The sequence below is a fragment of the Pelodiscus sinensis genome, chromosome 6 (assembly GCF_049634645.1).
Source record: "Pelodiscus sinensis isolate JC-2024 chromosome 6, ASM4963464v1, whole genome shotgun sequence".
In the NCBI taxonomy this organism is placed as follows: domain Eukaryota; kingdom Metazoa; phylum Chordata; order Testudines; family Trionychidae; genus Pelodiscus; species Pelodiscus sinensis.
In genome coordinates, this window is record NC_134716.1 from 60344226 (window position 1) to 60364988 (window position 20763).

Sequence of the window (20763 nt, forward strand, 5' to 3'; positions counted from 1 at the left end):
AGCTGTGACCTAAAGCAGTGGAGTAGACAAAGATGACCAGACAGTCCACTTCCTGCTACTGTCCAATGCTGCAAAAGATTGCAGCAATTCAGTTTAGACTCAGACTCAGACTTTAAGGTCAGAAGGGACCATTATGATCATCTAGTCTGACCCCCTGCACAGTGCAGGCCACAGAATCTCACCCACCCCTCTTAGAATAATCCTCTCAAAGACTAATGATTTGAAGTCATCACAAAGCTAAAACTGAAACAACTTTATTCCAGAAATTCCTTTCTTCTAATTTCAAAACATTAAATGGCTAAAGACAAAATATGAAACTAAGGTCATTTTTAGTAAAATTTAACAAGGGAACATGTAATTACAATCATGTACAGTGGAATCTAATTGCAGGTGATCTAGAAGCAGGTGTGTCAAATTCATACAAGAAAAATTTAAGTTAAATAATAAAAATCTATGCAGAAGTCAGTTGGCATAGAGAATAGCTTTAATCTTAGTTGATGTATATATCAATGTTCCCACAGGTAACAGAAGGCTTTTCTTATTTCACTCTTTTTCCCCGCTGCAAAGGCCACTCATGATTTTTTTCCTCTTGTGAATGTTGTATAGAAGTACAGTCCTTTCCAAAGTTTTAAGATTACATATCTTCCCTAAACAATAATGAGCATAGAAAGGGAAAGTATGCTATCTGTTCAACTTAAAGTTCAGTGAAAGATATTGTTAAACTGCTAGCCTTCTATCTTGCCCATCAAAGAAGTGCACGAACTTCATGTATATCCTTAAGTCAAGTAATACAGTATGGGTCCCTATTTACATGTACAGCAATACAAAAAGCGTATGAGCAGGTCAGGGAAGAGAGCAATTAGAAAATCAGGTCTTGATCAAAAGATGCTACTTGTTGGAAACCAAAGATTTTGCATTTGGCTTCAGCCTTTGAAAAAAAAACTGATCAACTTGCTGTCCAGATGAAAAGCAAGCAGCAAGGAAGGGAGTATCCATTTTATGAAGACAGAATTATGGGTACACAGGTTACAAAGATAGTGGTGACTGGAAACTCCCTGGAACAAGCTTCATGCAAGGGAGAACCTTCTTTTTCTGTTCATGCTACACATTTAAATGCAATTTTTATTTAGCTAGGAGGTATACCATCAGTCCAATCACTTGTCAGCATATATTTGCTGTACCTCAAAAATAATGATGACCCTTGAGCATCATTGAGAAATCTTCAACAACTATGTCTATTTTTTCTATATCTGGAAAATTTTGTCCTAAAAAACTAAACGATAAAATGTTAAATTCTAAAACTGATTAATATTACCGGTACATTAGTTGCTCCAAAACCATCTTTAGCTTGAGCTGCTATGAAAAAATAGGGTCTATTTAATTGCTTACTGTAATATTTAAAATCCACCAGCAACTTCAGTCTGCTCCATTGTTGTAAACTTAATATTTGAAGTTTCAAAATTAAGTGTTTAGAAATAAATTGCACGCTGAATGTTACAAGTAACACATACATCATTTTTCACTTGGTCAAAACCACACTAGCAAAATGCGTTTACTGAAAACCTGTTCTTTTTTATTATGCTAATTTTAGAGAAATAGTATCAGTTCCGACAGTCCATTTCATTACATGGCTTTTCCCTCTTCTATTTGTGCAGGTGCTGAGCAGTGTTGGTTCTAGTGGTTATAAAACAGATGTTTCTCAGCATCCAAAGCTATAAATTCCAGGAAAAACAAAATTAAAATAATCTATACTCTGGTAGTTACCTTTGAAACTGGGGAAAAGACATACTATAAAGACCAGGAAAAGATTACTGATGATTAATCACCAGAAAAATATGACTTTACGTGTTAGTATACTACCTCAAATGTATTACTGTATACTGTCAATCAGTTGTGTTTTTCTCTCCCAAAGGAATACGATCCCAAAGTTGTAGCAACTGCTCACCAACCTGTGGCTCCAATTCCTGCAGACCAGAAAAAAAAATTAAGTGACCAACTGATGGCATTTTATGCTACAATACATTACAGGATGACCACAACACAAAGACACCAATTACAGCAATGGAGGTAAAGACAAAATTAGCAGTATTTGTTTTTCTGTTTTGTTTGGAAGAGTGAATCCCATTTGCTATGAATACAATCTAAGTTCAATCATTTACAGATGTTCAATAGCTATTTTACAGACATTATCTTGTTAAACACTCAAATATAATGACAAACGTGATATAAGTATATTTAGAGTACAATTAAAAATAGAAAAATTCAGTGTACAACCTAGCCTGGCTCTGCCATTAAGCAAAAGTAAAATGTTAATGTGTTCATCTAATAAATTTCTAACAAAACTGGAAGTGGTAATCCAAGTCAATCCCCACAGTTCATGAAGCAGTCAAACTGCCTGCCAGTTCCTTTTTGGCATCATCATTTAAAACATTACAGTCAAGCATATAGCAGAAAGTGTTCAAAAGACATATATTTTATGATTTCCTTCCATTTCATGAATATTCAGTAAAAAAAGGATTTATAATTCTACTTCATGCAGATTTGATTGGTTTAGAGACTAATTTCTTTTAACAACATAAAAGGAGGCTTTACAGTAGGTATAATTCACTATGACATGTACTCCATGTGTTTAAATATATGTGTTAAACACATTGGCTACGTCTAGACTGGCCACAAATTCCGGAAAAGGGATGCAAATCAGGTAAGTCAGCATAGGGAAATCCGCGGGGGATTTAAATATCACCCGTGGATTTAAATAAACATGTCCGCCGCTTTTTTTCCGGCTTGGGGAAAAGCTGGAACAAAAGCGTCTAGACTGGCACGATCCTCCGGAATAAAGCCCTTTTCCGGAGGATCTCTTTCAAGTAGGAATAAGAGATCCTCCGGAAAAGGGCTTTATTCCGGAGGATCGTGCCAGTCTAGACGCTTTTGTTCCAGCTTTTCCCCAAGCCGGAAAAAAAGCGGCGGACATGTTTATTTAAATCCGCAGGGGATATTTAAATCCCCCGCGGATTTCCCTATGCTGACTTACCTGATTTGCATCCCTTTTCCAGAATTTGTGGCCAGTCTAGACGTAGCCATTGGGAATAATAAATTAGTATGGTTTCTGCAATACAGGTTGAACCTCCCAAATCTGGGACTCTCAGTTCCAGCAACATCCATGGTCCAGAAGGAAGGACCATGGATGTTTCTGGACAAGATAGCCCCAGAGGTGGGGAACACAATCCAGCTTGGAGTCCCACAGATGCTAGGGAACCCCAGCTGGTCTGGTCCTGCAGTGGGTGGGGAGTCCAGCCCTGGGGAATCCCAGACTGGGAAGCCCCTCAAGCAGCTGAAAGGAATCCCCAGCTCCGGCTGGGAATCCTGGCGCCGTAGCTGGTGCAGGGAATACCCAGCCAGGAATCCCAGCCAACAGCGGCCATAGGCAATACCCAGCCTGGAACCCCGGTGGCAGTGGGTTCAGCAGGAAGCCCCAGCTCAACTGTGGACCCTGGCAGAGAGGGGCTGGCATGGCTGGGGGAAAATTCCAGCCCGAGGAGACTGACCCGGGGGCAGCAGTGGGGAGGGAAGCCCAGGCTCTGGGGATACCCACAGCCCAGAGAGAAGCCTTGACCTTCCTTGGTCCAGCAAATTCCATGGTTCAGGACCACTCAGGTCCCGAGGGTGCCGGACCAGGTGGTCCAACCTGTACTAGATCATCTGCTTTATACTGAATATCTCAAACTTCTTTTGAAAACAGGCTCCTTTTTCTTCCTAAAAGCTTGGCTGTAGGGTTTGTTAGGTAAGTTAATGGTAGTACAACCCAGTGTGACAATAACCTGAATTAATGTTTACCAGATCAGACAGGTTCAAGTGAGAGAAACTTAATAGTAAAAAAACTCCCACCATGCATTAAGATGGTTATATAAAATGGAGAATAAGGAAATCACAAAAACCACCACAGCAATATCCTTTTACATACACTGTATATTAAACACTGAGCAGTATAAAAATATTTTAAATAAGAATAAATGCTACCTGGCCATCTCTGCTTATTTGTACTTTCTTGTTATCATTCCAAGGGTTGAGTAAGTGGTGTGCAAACTGAAAGGGAAGACTTTCTTTCCGGATCCACTCCACCTTAAACACTCCTCCCAAGCCTGTAGAGCCCCAGTCCTGACTTTTTTCACGTCCTATCTCTGAAGACATTCTAGCAAAACCCTGTTGGAAAATGTGTGTTTTTTTTTTAAAGGAAATGCATATTTAAAAGACAAAGTTAATGAGATTATATATGATCACATACTATCCTTCCATGCTGGAATAAAATAGTCATTTGACATTCTTGAATTAAAGGTGCAAAGTGCTTCATTCGAACATCAATCCATTACCTCACCCCTAGGAGATGCCTATGTATATTTTATTCCTTTTCACTCTATCCCTTCATCCAGTTCATTAATGTAGATGTTGAACAAAACCAGCTCCAGGACCAGCCTCTGGATCGTTCCACTGATACTGGCTACCAACTAGACATTGAACTGTTTATCACTACTCATTGACTGACAATCTAGCCAGCTTTTTATCCACCTTATAGTCCATTCATCCAATCCATAACACTTCAGCTTACTGATGTGAATATTATATATCAAAAGCTTTGCTAAAATCAAGTTTATCATGTCCATCACTTTTTCCATATTCACAGAGCCAGTTTCATCATAAAAGACAATTAGGTTGGGTCAGGCATAACTTGTCCTTGGTGAATCCATGTTGAGCGTGTCTGATCCATTTTGAAATACTTGGAGGAGAGGAAGGTGATTTCTTGAGGACCTGCTCCATAATTTTTCCAGGGACTGAGATGAGGCTGTCCAGTCTATATGGCTTCTCTGCCTTCCCATTTTAAAAGATGGGCACTATATTTGCCTTTTTCTAATCATCTAGGCCCTCCCTTGGATTCCCATATTTTCTCAAAGATAATAGCCAATGGTTCTGCAATCACGAGCCAACTCTCTCAGTATCCTCAAATGCATTAGATCTGACCCTATGGAGTAGTGCATGTCCAGCTTTTCTAAGTAGTTCTTACTGTTCTTTTGCCACAGAGGTTTGTTCACCTTCTCTCCATACTCGGTGTAGAAGTCTGGTATATGACCCTCTCTTTGGGTCAGAAAAAGGATTGAGTACTTGAGGTTTTTTCACATCAGTCCCTAGATACCCTTACTAAATGAGGAAGGCATCCACACTTTCCCTAACCTCCTTCTTATTGCTAACATACTTGTAGAAACCCACATTATCCTTCACAACTCTTGCGACTTCAACGCCAAGTACTCTTTGGCCTTCCCGATTACATCTCTGCATGCTCAAGCCATATATTCATATTCCTGCCTAATCATCTGACTATGTTTCCACTTCTTGTAAGCTTTGTTTTTGTGTTTTAAAATTTTTCAAAGATTTCTCTGTTAAGACTAATTGGTTGCTCGCAATATTTGCTATTATTTCTACATAGTGGGAGTAGTCTTTGTAATCCATACAGAAAATGTCATGGTGACAAATGAAACTAATTGCAATTTTGCTTTAGTTTTTTTCACCTAAATGCCTGAATTAATATATTGATCAGGGAGTCCAACACTGATGTGAATTTTCCCCCAAAGTCTTGATAATTTAAACAAGAAAAAATGACTAGTATTTTATTATTTTCTATACTGAAATGCAAACAACGTTAAAAGTATGGTAAAGCAACAAAGCACATGGCAATAATATTTCCATTTTCCAGTTGGTCTATATTTATATCTAGAACATCTGACCACTGAACCAAACATCAATTGTGTAGGGGCAAGAGATCACAATCTAAATATATTTGTCATGTACAAAGAAAACAGTCTCAACTACTGCTTTTTTTGTAAGAAAAAAAGGTGCCGGTACTCAAGGCTCAAATTTGTTTGGGGGGGGGGGGGGGGGGGGAGTTTGCGCTGGGGATTGAAATGCGGTCACAGCCCCTTTAAGAGCCGAAACGCCACACTGAGAGCAGGAAAAAAACCCGCCTCTTGTCCCGAACAGGCTTCTGAGCCACCCCAAGAACACAAGTGCCAGTATGCACGGGGGAAATACCATTCCTTTTCTGTGTGCTGGGAAAATAGGTGACAGTACACCATTCCGGACAGTACCATCACAAAAAAAGCACTGGTCCTGACCAAGAAGTTAAATGTATTTAGTTTAAGATTAAAATGTTACTTGATCCTGGTGTACAAATACCTGCATGAGTAAATTTCTAACCACTGGAGGCTCTAATCTAGCAGAGCCATAACAAAAGCCAGTAGCTAGAGAGTGAAGTTAGACAAATTCAGACTAGAAATAAGGCACCAAGCTTTTAAGATCCATGCTAAATATCCCTGGAACAACTAGAGATGTGGTGGATTCTATATCACTTACCGTGTTTCAAACACAATTTCATATACTTTAGGAAAATAGATTCCAGCTCAACTACAGGTTTAAACTTTCTAGTCCAGCACTCTCTGGTCTGGCATGATCCAGTTAGTTGGATGTCCACTTATGGGTGTGGCCAAGTTTCCTGTGGTTCTATAAAGTTTGTTTACAGCTACCAGTCTTGATTCTCAGTGTTCTGCACTGTTATTTAGCTCTAATTTACCTCTAAGGCTGCGTCTAGACTGGCAAGTTTTTCCCGCAAAATCATCTGCTTTTGTGGAAAAAACTTGCCAGCTGTCTACACTGGCCGCTTGAATTTCCGGAAAAGCACTGACGATCCCATGTTGCTCCCATTCGGGCAAAAGTCTTTTTCCGAAAGACTTTTGCGCAAAAGGGCCAGTGTAGACAGCACAGTACTGTTTTCCGCAAAAAAGCCCTGATCGCGAAAATGGCGATCGGGGCTTTTTTGCGGAAAAACGCGTCTAGATTGGCCACGGACGCTTTTGCAGAAAAGCGTCCTGCCAATCTAGACGCGCTTTTCTGAAAATGCTTTTAACGGACAACTTTTCCGTTAAAAGCATTTCCGGAAAATCATGCCAGTGTAGACATAGCCTAATGTCCTCTAGTGGCCCAGTACACAGAGGAAGTGTTGGTAATGCTGCTAGAAAATATTGACCTCCTGTGGTCTGCCAAACTTTCTGGTTCAGCACCAGCCAGATTCCGTGGGTGCCAGATTAAAGAGGTTCAACCTGTAGAAGTTGTGGACCTGATGCAGAAGTTTCAGGGTGAAATTACACGGCCTGTATTATGTGGAAGATCAGACTAGCTGATCATAAGATGGCCACACCTTCCAGCCTTAAGATCTAACGATCTAGGACAAATATTCAGCAGAGTCCCTTTATCATTACAAATTGCCAAAATAAGACCACAAATGTACATTATTACATATATGTTTTCAGCAATCAGAAAAAGAAAAGAATGATGATACTCTTAATTATTCCCCCCTTTTGTTTTAAATTGAATTTTAATTGTTTTTTGTTTATTTCCAGAGAAATCATGGAGGACACAAACATTCTAAGACTGAATTGCATCCAGATTTCCTCAGCTTTTCTGTGGACTCAGACTTTTCTATGTTAGGAGAGATCCCAGAGAGATGAAATGTTCTCTCTATATATTATATCAGTTGTAAAGTTTTAAAATTATAAGCAAAACTCCCATTCTATGCATTGGTATTTTATTGCACAGCTATGAGACCCACCAGACTCAGCTAATTTTAAATGTTCATTTAAAACTCACCTGAAAGTGTCCTGATCCTTGAACTGAAAATACCAAATAAACCATGCTGCTTTCCCAAAAAGCTCTATTTAGTTTTCGCTCATTACTTGGAGTTGTAGACCAGATACCTTTTTGTTGAGAAATATCAAGATTTCTCAAGTTGCTACTCTTCATAATGAAGTACCGAACTGGCATATTTGGTCTAGGTGAAGGAGACTTCGATCCCTGCAAAAAAAATAGAGCAAATTACATTTCTAGTATTTAAAATTATCAGAAATTCCTTGCTTAGTCATCTTTTCACTAAGTTCTAGCAGAACTATAGACTTGCAGAAACAGGAATTTCTTACTACACCAGTACAGACTGGATAGATTTGGTTCCCATCATGTTAAAAAAAAAAAGAAAAGCACAACGAGTAACACCTGTAACTCTGTCAGCCACAGACATGCTTCTGTTGATAGAAATGTCAAGTGGTAATGTATTAACTTTCAATTTCAACAAGCCAAGTGACAAGACATGCCAACTGAAACTAGGTATTTGACTAATAGTGACTGAAGGACAAGTGTTGACACAAATCTGCAGACAGGGACTGACATGTAAGAAATTCCCATTTCTGCAGATCAACTGCCACCGCATCAGATTATGAGATAGAAGTACCACTATCCAAAATAACAAGGAGGAAGAAATTATAATAACTAGCTAAACATCCCACTTGAGATGAACCAATTAATCTTTGGCTATTGACTTAGGGAACATTAACAACGTGGGTAGGAGAATAATTCATAGGATAGCCCTAAGTATTCTGCAGCAATCAGAAACTGATAGACCTTTCATTAAAGCAGATGATCAGGCAGGCTACACATTATAAGATTAAGATAATTTATGAATGTCCTTCTCATTTCCAAGAATTGCAGTTTTTGCCCCCTCTGTATTTCAGGGTTAGGACAAAAATACCTCCTAAAAATAAAAAATCTGCCAGAGACAGAACTTGGGGATGGGGGGAGGGGGGGGTTGATATATTGCTATAAACAAGGAGCAAACAGAGCAGATCTAGTCAAAATTGCCTCCTGCCCTAAACATACTTACTGAAATGCAAGAAGCAGACTGGATCAGTATCTATGGGGATACTATGAGAAAGGGGAAGTATCAGTGACTGAAGGCATACTCTCTACAGATGTCAGGGGAGCAGGACTCAACCAGTCCATTGACATATTTGTTCTTGTGGAGTACACATACCTACCACAATGAAGCTACAAGACATAATGAAAGTTCCACAAAATTCAAATGAGAACCAGAGTGTGTCCTTGATGCACTCCATTAAAGGAAGTGGAAAGGAAAAGACACTCATTAAAGAAAGGCCACAATAGCAAGAGAAACCAGGTGCTCAAACTCAATCTACTAAGAAATTGCACACCAACTTCACTGGCAACCTGATACTTTTACTAACAATATCAGCTACAGAAGTTATTAAAATATCTTTTTACCTGACAAAATGTTTGAGTAGAGTGGCTAAATTCTGATTTAGAAAAAATTTTGTAATTAAGAAGTTTAAATTTTTCAGTTACATTAAACAGATAATCAAAGAATACAGTGTAATTCTGGTGGAAAGACCTATTTCCTATAATAGCAAGCCAGAAAGAGAGGCTGATGAACACAAAGGAAGTCAAAGTGGAAGTCACTCAAAGAAAAGGGGAGAATGAGTAACAGGTATTCAAATGCAGCAAAAGAAAATTTCAGTTAAGACAAAGTTGTTAAATTGATTGGCAATTTTACATCCAAAAATATTAATGCCCATTCACAGACACTTACCTTCCTTCCTTCCCCCCCCCCCCCCCCCCCGCATCCCCCTCCTGTTCTGAAATGTGATTTGTCCTTTTCATATGTGTTCACTTTTTTTTAATTGTATCCTTTGGTATATATGGTTGTGACTATTTTCTTCCACTATTTGATCTGAGGAAGTGGGTCTGGCCCACGAAAGCTCATCATCTAATAAACCATCTTGTTAGTCTTTAAAGTGCTACATTGTCCTGCATTTTGCTTCAGCTACCCCAGACTAACATGGCTACATTTCTATCACTATAGCACTAAGGTAATTTATTCTAGAGTGTAAGCTCTTAAATGCATTAAATCCCTTTATATTCTTATATCACTTTATGCATCAAGACCAGAACCTTGAATAGGGTCCACAGATGCCTTTTCAAAACAAATAATAAGATGCTCTTTTTACCGCTGAAGAATATAGGCATGATTACTTTAGATTTTCTACAGTTTTTGACACTTATGAATAAGAGGACACTTTACCTTTCCAGATGATGGAGGAGAAGGACTGGCACATGGACTAGGATAACTACTACTGTCTGTGGACTTCACCGATGACTGATCTGACCTATCATCTGAATTTCGTTTAGAGTGCAAGATACCTCTTTCTTTGTATTTCTGTGGCGGATGAAATGCTGGAGACGTAGATTTCATTAGGACTCTGAGGGAGGACAGTGAAGCTATAAAACTATTCAATATAACAAATGGTTGGTACAAACAGCAATCATAGCAGAAACTTTAAAAAAGCTTCAGCTAAAGTTCCAAAAGCCTGAAGAATGACTACGTGCATTATATTACTTACACAGGTTAAACAATTTTCAGTTAACTTTAAATACCAGTTATTTGTTTTGGATGATAGAGATTCTGCTGCTTCTTTCCAGAAACAAATATGGTGGAAAGGGTGCACTGCTTGCATGCTACCCCCTCAGAGGGCAGACATGTTTAGAAATATATAGTATTCTGTCACACACCGCCATACTTAAGACAGCAAGATCTTTCAGTTGGTCATCCTTCCTAATGATGCATGAGATAAAAATCATGCCCTTCTCTACCCCTCAATTAATCTGGTTCTGAATTTAACTGACTCAGAGTATCACTATTTGATAATTAAAAAATATATTCTTTTTATTTTTAAGAAAAGTTAGAACATTTTACTTTTGAAGAAACTTAACATCATAAACACATACAAGAAAGGGGAGAGACCACTGCAGGAAGCAACATTTAACATAGCAGTGGGAAACCTCAGGCTCGGGGACCAGATGCAGCCCCCAGCTTATCTGGATCCGGCCCTTAGGGCTGTGAAAGTAGAAAGAATTATACTGTAAGAGAAAGATGAATTGTGCTGTAATAATTGAATAAGTTGAAGGAATTCTGTTTGTCTTTTAAAAGGAAGAAGAAAAGTACAGGAAGTCCCCGGGTTACGTACAAGATAGGGACTGCAGGTTTGTTCTTAAGTTGAATCTGTATGTAAGTCGGAACTGGCGTCCAGATTCAGACACTGCTGAAACTGACCGCCAGTTCTGACTTACATACAGAATCAACTTAAGAACCCCAGGCGTCCCCAAGTCAGCTGCTGCTGAAACTGATCAGCAGCTGATTCCAGGAAGCCCGGGGTAGAGCAACTCTGTCTGGGGCTTCCTGTAGTCAGCGCTGGTCAGTTTCAGCAGAAGCTGACTTGGGACACCTGGGGCAGAGCAGCTGGGGTGCTGCTGGGTTGCTCCAGTAGCACCGCTCGGTGCTACTGGACCAACCCAGCAGCACCCCATCTGCTCTGCCCCAGGCGTCCTGATTCAGCCGCTGCTGAAACTGACCAGCAACGGCTGAATCAGGACCTGGGGCAGAGCAGCTGGGGTGCTGCTGGGTTGGTCCAGTAGTGCCCAGAGCGGCGCTGCAGGACCAATCGGCAGCGCCCCAGTTGCTCTGCCCCAGAGTCCAAAACAAAAAAGCCTGGTCTGCTGGGGGGGGGGGGGGGGGAAGCACACTAGCTGCGTTCCCCCCCCCCCCAGCAGACCAGGGACACAGGGAGCAGAGCTGCAGCGGCAGAGGGGTGCCGCGCCTCTGAGGCTTTGCTCTGGCAAAGCCTCAGAGGCGTGGGACCCCCCCGCGGCTGCGGCTTCAGTCCGGGTGCCTGTGGTCTGCTGGGGACCGTCCCCAGCAGACCACAGGCACCCAGACTGAAGCCACAGCCGCGGGGGGGTCCCGCGCCTCTGAGGCTTTGCCAGAGCAAAGCCTCAGAGGCGCGGGGAACCGCCGCTGCTGCCGCTTCAGTCTGGGTGCCTGTGGTCTGCTGGGGACGGTCCCTAGCAGACCACAGGCACCCGGACTGAAGCGGCAGCAGCGGCGGTTCCCCGCGCTTCTGAGGCTTTGCTCTGGCAAAGCCTCAGAAGCGCGGGAGCCCGCCCGGTGCCCCTGGTCTGCTGGAGACGGTCTCCAGCAGACCAGGGGCACCGGAGCAGCTTACGAACGGGGCTTTCTCGCCCCGACCTCCGGGGTGAGAAAGCCCCGTTCGTAAGTGCGGATCCGACATAAGTCGGATCCGCGTAAGTCGGGGACTGCCTGTATGTTAATGTTGATTGTAGGTATGCAGATCAAGGTGCTAGTCAGATGGGCCTAAGTTTAACAGGAAAAGGAACATTAGGTGTTAGGCAGAAAGCAATTCCAGATAATCAGGGAGATATAGACAAGAGATTGCTGTGTGCTTGATATTGAAATGAAGATACTTAACCACACTGATAATGTGAAGTTTTGCCCCTCTTTTGATCCTGTTAACTTGGCCTTTTGACTGTATAAATCAAGGGGTTTGAACCTTGTATGGGGCTCACATTTTCTGGATGCATTTTAGCAGAGCTTTGCTGAAATAAACAGAGCGGTCTGACAAATCTGTGAGTCCTGTCTGACTTTGACAGGGCTCAGATTCCCTTCAGCATTGGGAAGCCCATGCAGGCACTCCAGCTCCCCCACAATCCTCCCACAGGGCTGGAGCACACAAGATCTACTAACATGGGTCCCCCTAAGTTCTAGTATGCAAGAGTGCCTTCCTCTCTCAGTCAATTTTTGTTTTTCCTTTGCTTCTCACTTGTATGCGGCCCCCAACTGATTTTCCTGTGGGTCAGCAGCCCCCAAACCAAAAAAGGTTCCCTACCCCAGTTTAACGCCATCACAATATACCATGTATAAGATGTCTAACAAACACGCATGTATCACGCAGCAAAGTTTGGTGTTTTACTATTAAAGTATACATTTCTCTTAGTATTAGACTTATACAGACACTAAACCTCAGACCAACTATTTTCAAAAAGGCAATTTGAAAAGAGAAGTGTTTGTTTCTCACGACAAACCTATGTTTAGCATCATGATCCACAGGCACTGTGCAACGTTTAAGCAACTGTAAGACAAATTTGAAATTTACCCTTGTATAATTAAAACACTTTTCTACACAGATCTTTGAAGAATCCTTTACAAGAACCAAACCTATAGCACAGCCATAAACGTACCACTACAACAATAAAAATTATACATCTGCTTCAGGCATGACTGATTTCAAATGTGATCGTCTTTGTAAAAGTTACTATAAAAATAGCTGTTAGTCAGTTTTCTCAACCATGCCCTCTAAAAGAATATGGCACTTTAGGTAACATTTTATTTGAAATATAAAAATGGTTACACCAGTAAATTTGATAAGTTGTTCCTGTCTCAACAAAGCACCAGCTTTTCATAGTGCTATTTATGAGTAGATGTGGAGGAAAGAGAAACAAAAACAAAGTGGAGACTGAAGAATTAAAATGGAATAGGGAGAAGTGTGAGGACAGAAAGATGAATGAGCACAAGTGGAATAAGAAAGTAAGGCCTACACAGAATGACTTAATGTTTACTTTGTGAATCGTTGTACTGCAAAAAGTAACATTTTCTGTTTAATACATACATTTGAGCCAGACTTGCTTTCAGTTTGTGCTATTGAAAACTACTATTTCACTCTACTCCCACAATCACCATCATGACTGAGACACAGGTAAACATATTTCCACCTACCAAAACTTGACTCTGCAAGGTTTCTACCAACTTACTTTTCAGCATTAGAAGAGTCATCAGAGAATTCAGTTTCTGCTGAACTTTTCCTACTGCTGTTTGATCTCCAAGAAGAGGCTAAGGGAAGTTCCTCAGAAGACATAGGCCTTGGTCTTTGCCCAATACCTGAAGGTTGCTGTAAGCCTGCAGACTGCTCTTCGGTACTTAAAACAGCTATAATTGCTCTTATAGTTGCTTCATCAACTTGAGACCAAGGTTTAGAAGGAGCTCGCATACGACGCAGAAACAAACTATGCCATTTCTGTCTGAGTTGTAGCAGCAGACTGGCAGCCTGTAATGAATTTCACCTCTGTTAATAAAGGACTGATTGCAGTTAGAAGAGTCCCCTCACTAAGCAGACAATGTGTGACAGTCTAGAGAGAAATGTGTCCAAAATGTAACATATCTTAGTTTTAAAATTGATTTTTCAGTTTTACTCAATCAAATAGTTTTATTTTCTGGATATTCTTCTCCAAGTTTTCTTCTGAAATAATTTTAAACCACTTATTTTGCTTCTCTATTTAATCATTCCTATGAGTTTTTGCTTATGGAATTCAATTTCCTGAGATTTATTTTTTTTAAATAACATTTTTAATGTAAAATATAAACAAAACATAATATTTCCTGAGTTTTTCTTGTTCCACTTTCTTGGCAGTTCTCTAGTTTTTTTTATTTAGAACCTAGTTTTCATTATTCATCTGTTTTACTCTTATCTTATGCCTTTTTTCTGTTAGCTTCTTTCTTTCCAAATACATGCACTCTTCTGTAACAGTTCGATAAAAGAAAGTTTTAATTGAATGCCTTTCCTTAAAATAGATTTATAACTAGAATGGATGGTGTAAGTAGGAGCTGAGTGTGGACATTAAGTGGAATCAAAGTCTTCCAAGCTGATTTTAAAAGCCTTCTGCACACCTCTACATTCATCAGTATTGGGTCTGGGGTCTTATAAGCTTTTTGCCTTGCAGCCCACACTCCTCATTCTGTTTTAGGTAGAATACAATTTTAAGAGAGCATTACGCTAAAATGCCTAGCTCTTTAGTGTATTTTCACCTGCTCCCTAAACAATTTCTTCCCTCTTCCCCTAAACTCCATATCTCACTATTTTCTATTTTTCCTTCCAACAATCTTTGCCTTTTCCTTCTCCTGCCACTCCAAATTGCAGCCAAACATCTCCTCCCTACAGAACTGGTGCCCGGCTTTGCCAAGAGTGCCTAGTAAGATTCTTTTACTCAGATTTGCCCAAGATTGGCACTTCCCAATCATCATTATTACCACTACCACTCGTTCCCCACCTTCTGCATACTCTAGAATCACCCATGGTAGTTCTCATATTTAGCTCTCTCCACTTTCCCTCTTCAACTCCAGAAATAATCAATTTGCCTCCAAGCTTGCTCTAGCTTCTACTACCACCTTTCCTCAGGCTGTCTACCCTGAGCTGCTGTGCAGCACCACCTAGGGAAGTGGAAGTAGCATACCGTCGGAGTCTGATGCTCAATAAGATTCACTTAATGGTCATGTGTAGATAAAACAGGAAAACATGAAAAGAAGTTTCCTTTATGGAAATGTAGCAGCTACCAGAAGAAAACAGCTAAGACTGTGCATTTTCATAATGTTTTGTTGAACTGCCACACATACACTGCATGAGAACCAACATTTATTTACTGAACAAGTTAAGGGAATTCCTCAAATGTAAGACTCATTAACTTCTGTTCCTTATTTTGCCTTAAAGAAAACTCTGATGTATACATCTACCAGGCTGTTACTTTTATAAAAGATTCTGGTGTAAAGAAGGTGGGTAAACAGATTTTGAAAAGTGACACACACTGGAAAAAAATATAACCCCCACACCGAATCCCAGATTTATAGGGAAAATAATATCCAGTGTTTCTGTATTCCATCCATTTATAATAATTTTTTCCTTACCATCTTACTTTTCAGTTACCTGTATTATTATAAACCAGTTTACAACATCAGGTTCTCATCCTGTATTTGAAAATGTACATCCTTGTACCTATGAAACTCCAAGTGACTGATGTTAATGGGACTCATTCATACAAGTATCTGGCATTAATGGCAGCATAAGGCCATTAATTTGTTGCAACAGGAGAAGCGCATTACATTATATTTATTATTTCAGTTAATTAAGGAGAATGAATGTGGTACAAAAGCCCTTCTATCTTATACAAATATGTGATTTGCAAAAGACATTTAAAAAGTGGTGGGAAAGTTAGCATATTTATCTTTATCTAGGATATGCCTTCACCACAGTTACTCAATCCTTTTAAAAAAATAAAATAAAATAAAAATCTTCCTGTTCATTTCAACCAAGTGTTTCTGTTTAGGTCTCCTACAGATGAGTGGCTTGGTATTTGTGTGTGTTTTAAAGAAAGATGCACTACATTTTTCGACTGCTCAAAATTCTGGAAAAACATTTAAAGACGACAGTAAAGGGAGGAAATTCAAAAAGCAAACTGCACTTTCTCCTTGAAAAGGGGTACTAACTGAATAATTCTACATTACCTACCTCAGGATCCAGTTTGAAATGTAGCCATTCATCTAGCTTCAACGCAGCCAGATTAGCAGTAGTTCTGTCTTCCATCTCGCTATCGCTACTATCATTAGGAACACCATCCACTAAATTAATATAATTCAAAAAATAAAAGTCAGCATTTGTATTAAAATAGTGTACTTGGATTTTAAATATGAAAATTAAATTTCTTCCCCTACAAGTCCGGAAACTTTCCTGTTTAACATTTTCTCTTTTTCCCTTGTACTTCGAATTAAGGTGAAAGTTAATATATAACTGTGTAATGTAGGACTAATGCAACTTCTCACAAGAGTGTGTTAATTTAGAGTATCTACATCTACATCAGTATTAGAGTAGAAAATACACTTTTATTCCTCAAGTCCTATGTGGATCTAATGCTGCTAATCCTGGACAAAAGGCATTCATTTTCCTTCTATTTTCTGTTATTCTTTTATTTACTTTTTAAATAGTATATTTTATTAAAAGTCTAGGATGTTTGATATGGAACAATTAACACATTTTAGATGGCTCCAAGAACCATGGTTTTGGCTTAGACCTGACAACTTATCAAAAATTCATTAAATATTCCTGTATATGCAGCACCGAAGTTCCAATATGTCAGACTATTGTTTGGTATTTGAAAATGTCTAATTCCAAGAATGCTGTACCTCTAAATGAGGAGGGCTCCTGTAAAGCATTACTTGGCAACCGAGCTGGACCACAGAAGAGGGACACAGTGACAGGTGTCACAGTTGAACAGCACCTGATGTTCGCTATTCTGTGTGCTCTAGTCATTTCATCATATATAAGCCAGTCTGTGGGGAGTGCTTGAATTGCTGCAGCTTGACCGTTTGCTGGAGGAATCTGTTAGCAAAAGCAAACAAGGCTCTCATACCATTTATTTGTTAGAGAAGGATCAATTTAAAATAAATTGTTAGAGTTGCAGGGTTGTCCCAGCTGTAAGACTGTGATACAATCCACAAATTAAAAACAATGATACTCCGATTTTTCCGTAAGTCCACAACAAATTCACTTTTCAGTGGTGGCTCATGTCCCACAGAGTTGCAATCTAGGGCACGGGGTCATAGGACCACTTACCATGGACAGACCAAAACTGAGCAGCACCATGAGACCCCCATACAGCAAGGAGAGGCGCTAAATACCATGGGATAGGATTAACTGCTGCAGGGCCCTACAGTCCCCTACTGCAGTCCCTCCCCATGGGCAGATCCCATTTCCCCATCCCTACCCATAACTTCCCCTTACACTCTTTAATGGTATTCCCATTACTACACACACAGCATTTCCTCCCAGGCCTGTGACTTTTAATAAATTTAATGACTGTTGGAATTTTTTTTTTTTAAATAAATATGACAAAACTACAGCCCAAAGAACAAAGACAGTTCAGGATTATAAAACAAGGTACAGTAAAAATTAAAATGTATTATAGTTTTATATTATCATTTTATGGCCAAGTTAAAAACACAAATATCCAAAGAAAATCTAGGGTAATGCTTCAGAGTAGAAATCCTTGTTGCTACAGGTTGATACATCCTGACTGGTCCTGGATGAGAAAATTTGCTAGACCAAGGGAGGTCATTTCTGGCTTCCATACCAGCAGTCTCCCCAGACCTGGCCCAGCCACCAGCCGGAGCTTGCTGGCAGCCCTGCTGCCCTGTCAACTGCACCGGGCTTCCTGGCCTCTCCAGGCAGCCTAGTTGCTGGCAGCCCATTGCACCTGCCGGCCACAAAGCTCCCAGCTGCCAGCTCTCTTCCAGGACTCTCTGGTCTGGACCACTGATGATGTCAGACTAAAGAATCTCAGTTTAGAGAGGTTCAACCTGTATTATTTAATGAGTTTTGAATGCCAGTAAACACCAATAAACCTTCAAAACAACTCCATGACATTTTTGTTTGGTAATCTTGTCTCATTCCCCAAGGTAAGACTACTGTGGTTCTGGTCCAGGTGAAGGTGATTAAACATATACTGGAAAAAACTTTAAAAAAACAACAACAACCACCACCACCACCACGCCACCACCACCACCACTAGTCTAGCAACACCTTAAAGACTAGCAAAGCATGTAGATGGTATCATGAGCTTTCGTGGGTACAACCCACTTCACAAAAGCTCATGATACCATCTACATGTTTTGTTAGTCTTTAAGATGCTGCTAAACTATTCGGTGTTTTTTGAGTTTTTCCAATTACAGACTAACTCGGCTACCCCTCTGAAGCTTTTAAATATATAATCTTTTTAAAACCTAAGCTGGCTCCAACCCATTCAGTCAATTTACAACAACATTTTATTTTCCGGATATTGGTAAATTGTGCACACTTTTTAAAGGAATCAGAACCAAGAGGAAGTCTTTTTTAAATTTTTCACAAACGTAATGAAATCTGTTCTTTCTTGTGGGCTATTCATTCAGAAATGTTACCTTTTTATACTGAGGTTGGCTAAGAACAGAGGTAGGATGAAATCTCACTTTCTTCTCCTTCGGGCCAGTCAATACAAGGTTTTCTCTATCCACATGCACTAAATTAGGGTACATCCCAGCCACTAAAGCACCTTTCACTACAGCCCAATTTTCAGAGTTGGTGTTTACATCTCGAATATCACCACCACCTCTGGCTCTAACAAAACCTAAATGGAGGGGGGGAAAGAAAAAAAAAAAAAAAAAAAAAAAAGATTACTGCATGTTTTTACAGATTACACATTTTTAAATTTCCATTTTGAGTGAAAATTATTTGTGCTTTATTTTATGAAATCCCACACCACTTATTATAATTTTCATACTCTGTAACCTATATGTATTATTTTCATATTTAATACATGAATTTGGTTGAGAACCTTCAGTTTAGTACTAAACTGCATAAAGAAGTATTGAGAATAAAGACATTGTACAAGTAAGTTATTTAATGAAACAGAAATCCCAAAGAAATATCAAGCCAGATCCTGGACCATTTTAGCCAGAATAATTTAGAATAGCCATTAGGTCACTTCAAGTTACACCATAGAAGCCAAGTCAGTCCACCAGTTAGGCCCAGAAAAGGAAAGACAGATCAGAGCCATCTTCGACTTCTTCTTAAGATCTGTCCCATTCAAAACTCAACCCGATTTAAGAATCAGACTCACTGTGTGTTAGCTCATTTCAAGCTAAACAAGTTTATTTTGCATAATTCAGTCATCAAACTTGGCTTTCTGAATGACAGAATTAATAACTACTACACAAGTAAGAAGTTAGGATGTCCCTGAATTTCATTCTAGTTAAAATTTGAATAATTTACTTCATAATAAATATAGTTTCAGAAAAAAAAAATTGATTTTTAAAAATAATTAGTTACCTGATGCTCTGAGCTGACCAAGCAACTGTGTTCTCATTCCTATGATAATTTCCATAGTAGCTTGAGAGAGAAAGTTCTTCTCACAGAAGGCTCTCTCCCAGCCATCACTTCGTGCCTTCTGCCATGCCTGCAGGAAAATATTTTTTTCAAATATCTACAAATGTGTTTAAACTCAAAACTTATATGTGTTTTGTTTTATTTTTAGTATAGCGCAATGTACTTCAATTGAAAACAGAAACAAAAGTCTAAAAGCATTAAGCCTTCTGGACTTTTTTCCTGTTAACAAGCAAAATTCTCTCTATTTCCTCAAATCAATATATCATCTCTCAAAATTATTACTTTCTGGTAATATAAATGTAATTTAAATTTAGAAATAAAAACATCTAGAGTAGAATTAGGTCAGCAAAATCATGCTTTAGAGATTAAAAAATTTTATCACATAACATTACTAATGGGTTCAATGCAGAGAGTCTCTTAGGAAATACTGAAACTCTTTAAAGTTATAGCTGGATGACAAGTCCTTTGTAAAGTGCAACATTACTTTTATATTTAATCTAACTATTGCCATTAATATTCCTTCTGTAGATGAAATAATACCTGGAATGCCCTGAGAAGTGCCATATGGTCACTAAATGTTCCTGCAGTAAAACGTTTTCTACACAGCATGGCTGCACGTTTTTGTGAGGCCTGTGTAGGTAGCACAAAAGGATCTCGATATGCAAGAGTACAAGCAATGGTAAGAATAGGATCCAGGCACTTCAAAACAACAGCACACAACACCATTTTACCAAGGTGTGGCTCTACAGGCAAGTCAGCCAGATGATAACCAAGTTCCGTGAGATCTTCCCAGGTATCCATAGCATCTATTGTCTGATTTAAAAAAAGGGAGAGAGAGAAGCAAGGAAATTTAGCACAGTAGCAGGAAGAGAACACCATTTGAGTAACAGGATTAGCAAAACACTATATCCTAAGCAACATGATCAGACCTGCGTTTGGAATGACTTCTTTATTCCTCCTCCCACTTCCTTCAACCAGAAGGTCAAAAAGGCTACTCTCTCTACAAGTAAGCAGTAGTAACAAGACCAAAAAAAAGTGTCTGAAAACAAAGATGTTGCAGCTATGTATTTGTTTATGTCCCTATTTGCCTGTATAACATGGATAAAGGCTTCAGATAAATTATTGTTAAGTTTGGTGAAGAATAAATCAATCTCTTCCCCTTACGCCAGGTACAGTGTTAGCTCAGTCAGCACAAAGTGAAAGCCTGAACAAGACAACTTTCATTAAGCCACTACCAAGATAAAGCCTCCATTTGGGAACAGTGATCCTCTTGAACTTATTGCCT

General features: G+C 39.5%; 1 protein-coding gene across 3 annotated transcripts in view; it reads right to left on the reverse strand.

Annotated features, from left to right (window-relative positions):
• Nucleotides 1-238: 238 nt before the first annotated feature.
• Nucleotides 239-20763, reverse strand: part of YTHDC2 (YTH N6-methyladenosine RNA binding protein C2) — a 56273-nt gene continuing 35748 nt past the window's right edge. Inside the window, exons 20-30 of one of the 3 annotated variants that reach the window (XM_075931998.1) lie at nt 20019-20291; nt 19422-19548; nt 18515-18720; nt 16745-16940; nt 16074-16183; nt 13549-13841; nt 9968-10145; nt 7690-7893; nt 4018-4200; nt 1861-1964; nt 239-647 (exon numbers count right to left, since the gene is read on the reverse strand). In XM_075931998.1, the coding sequence (XP_075788113.1) occupies nt 1884-1964; nt 4018-4200; nt 7690-7893; nt 9968-10145; nt 13549-13841; nt 16074-16183; nt 16745-16940; nt 18515-18720; nt 19422-19548; nt 20019-20291 (1851 nt within the window). In that variant the 3' untranslated portion in view covers nt 239-647; nt 1861-1883. Of the gene's footprint in view, nt 1965-4017; nt 4201-7689; nt 7894-9967; nt 10146-13548; nt 13842-16073; nt 16184-16744; nt 16941-18514; nt 18721-19421; nt 19549-20018; nt 20292-20763 lie in introns of all 3 variants that reach the window. The other 2 variants (XM_075931997.1, XM_075931996.1) reach the window with 2 other exon arrangements.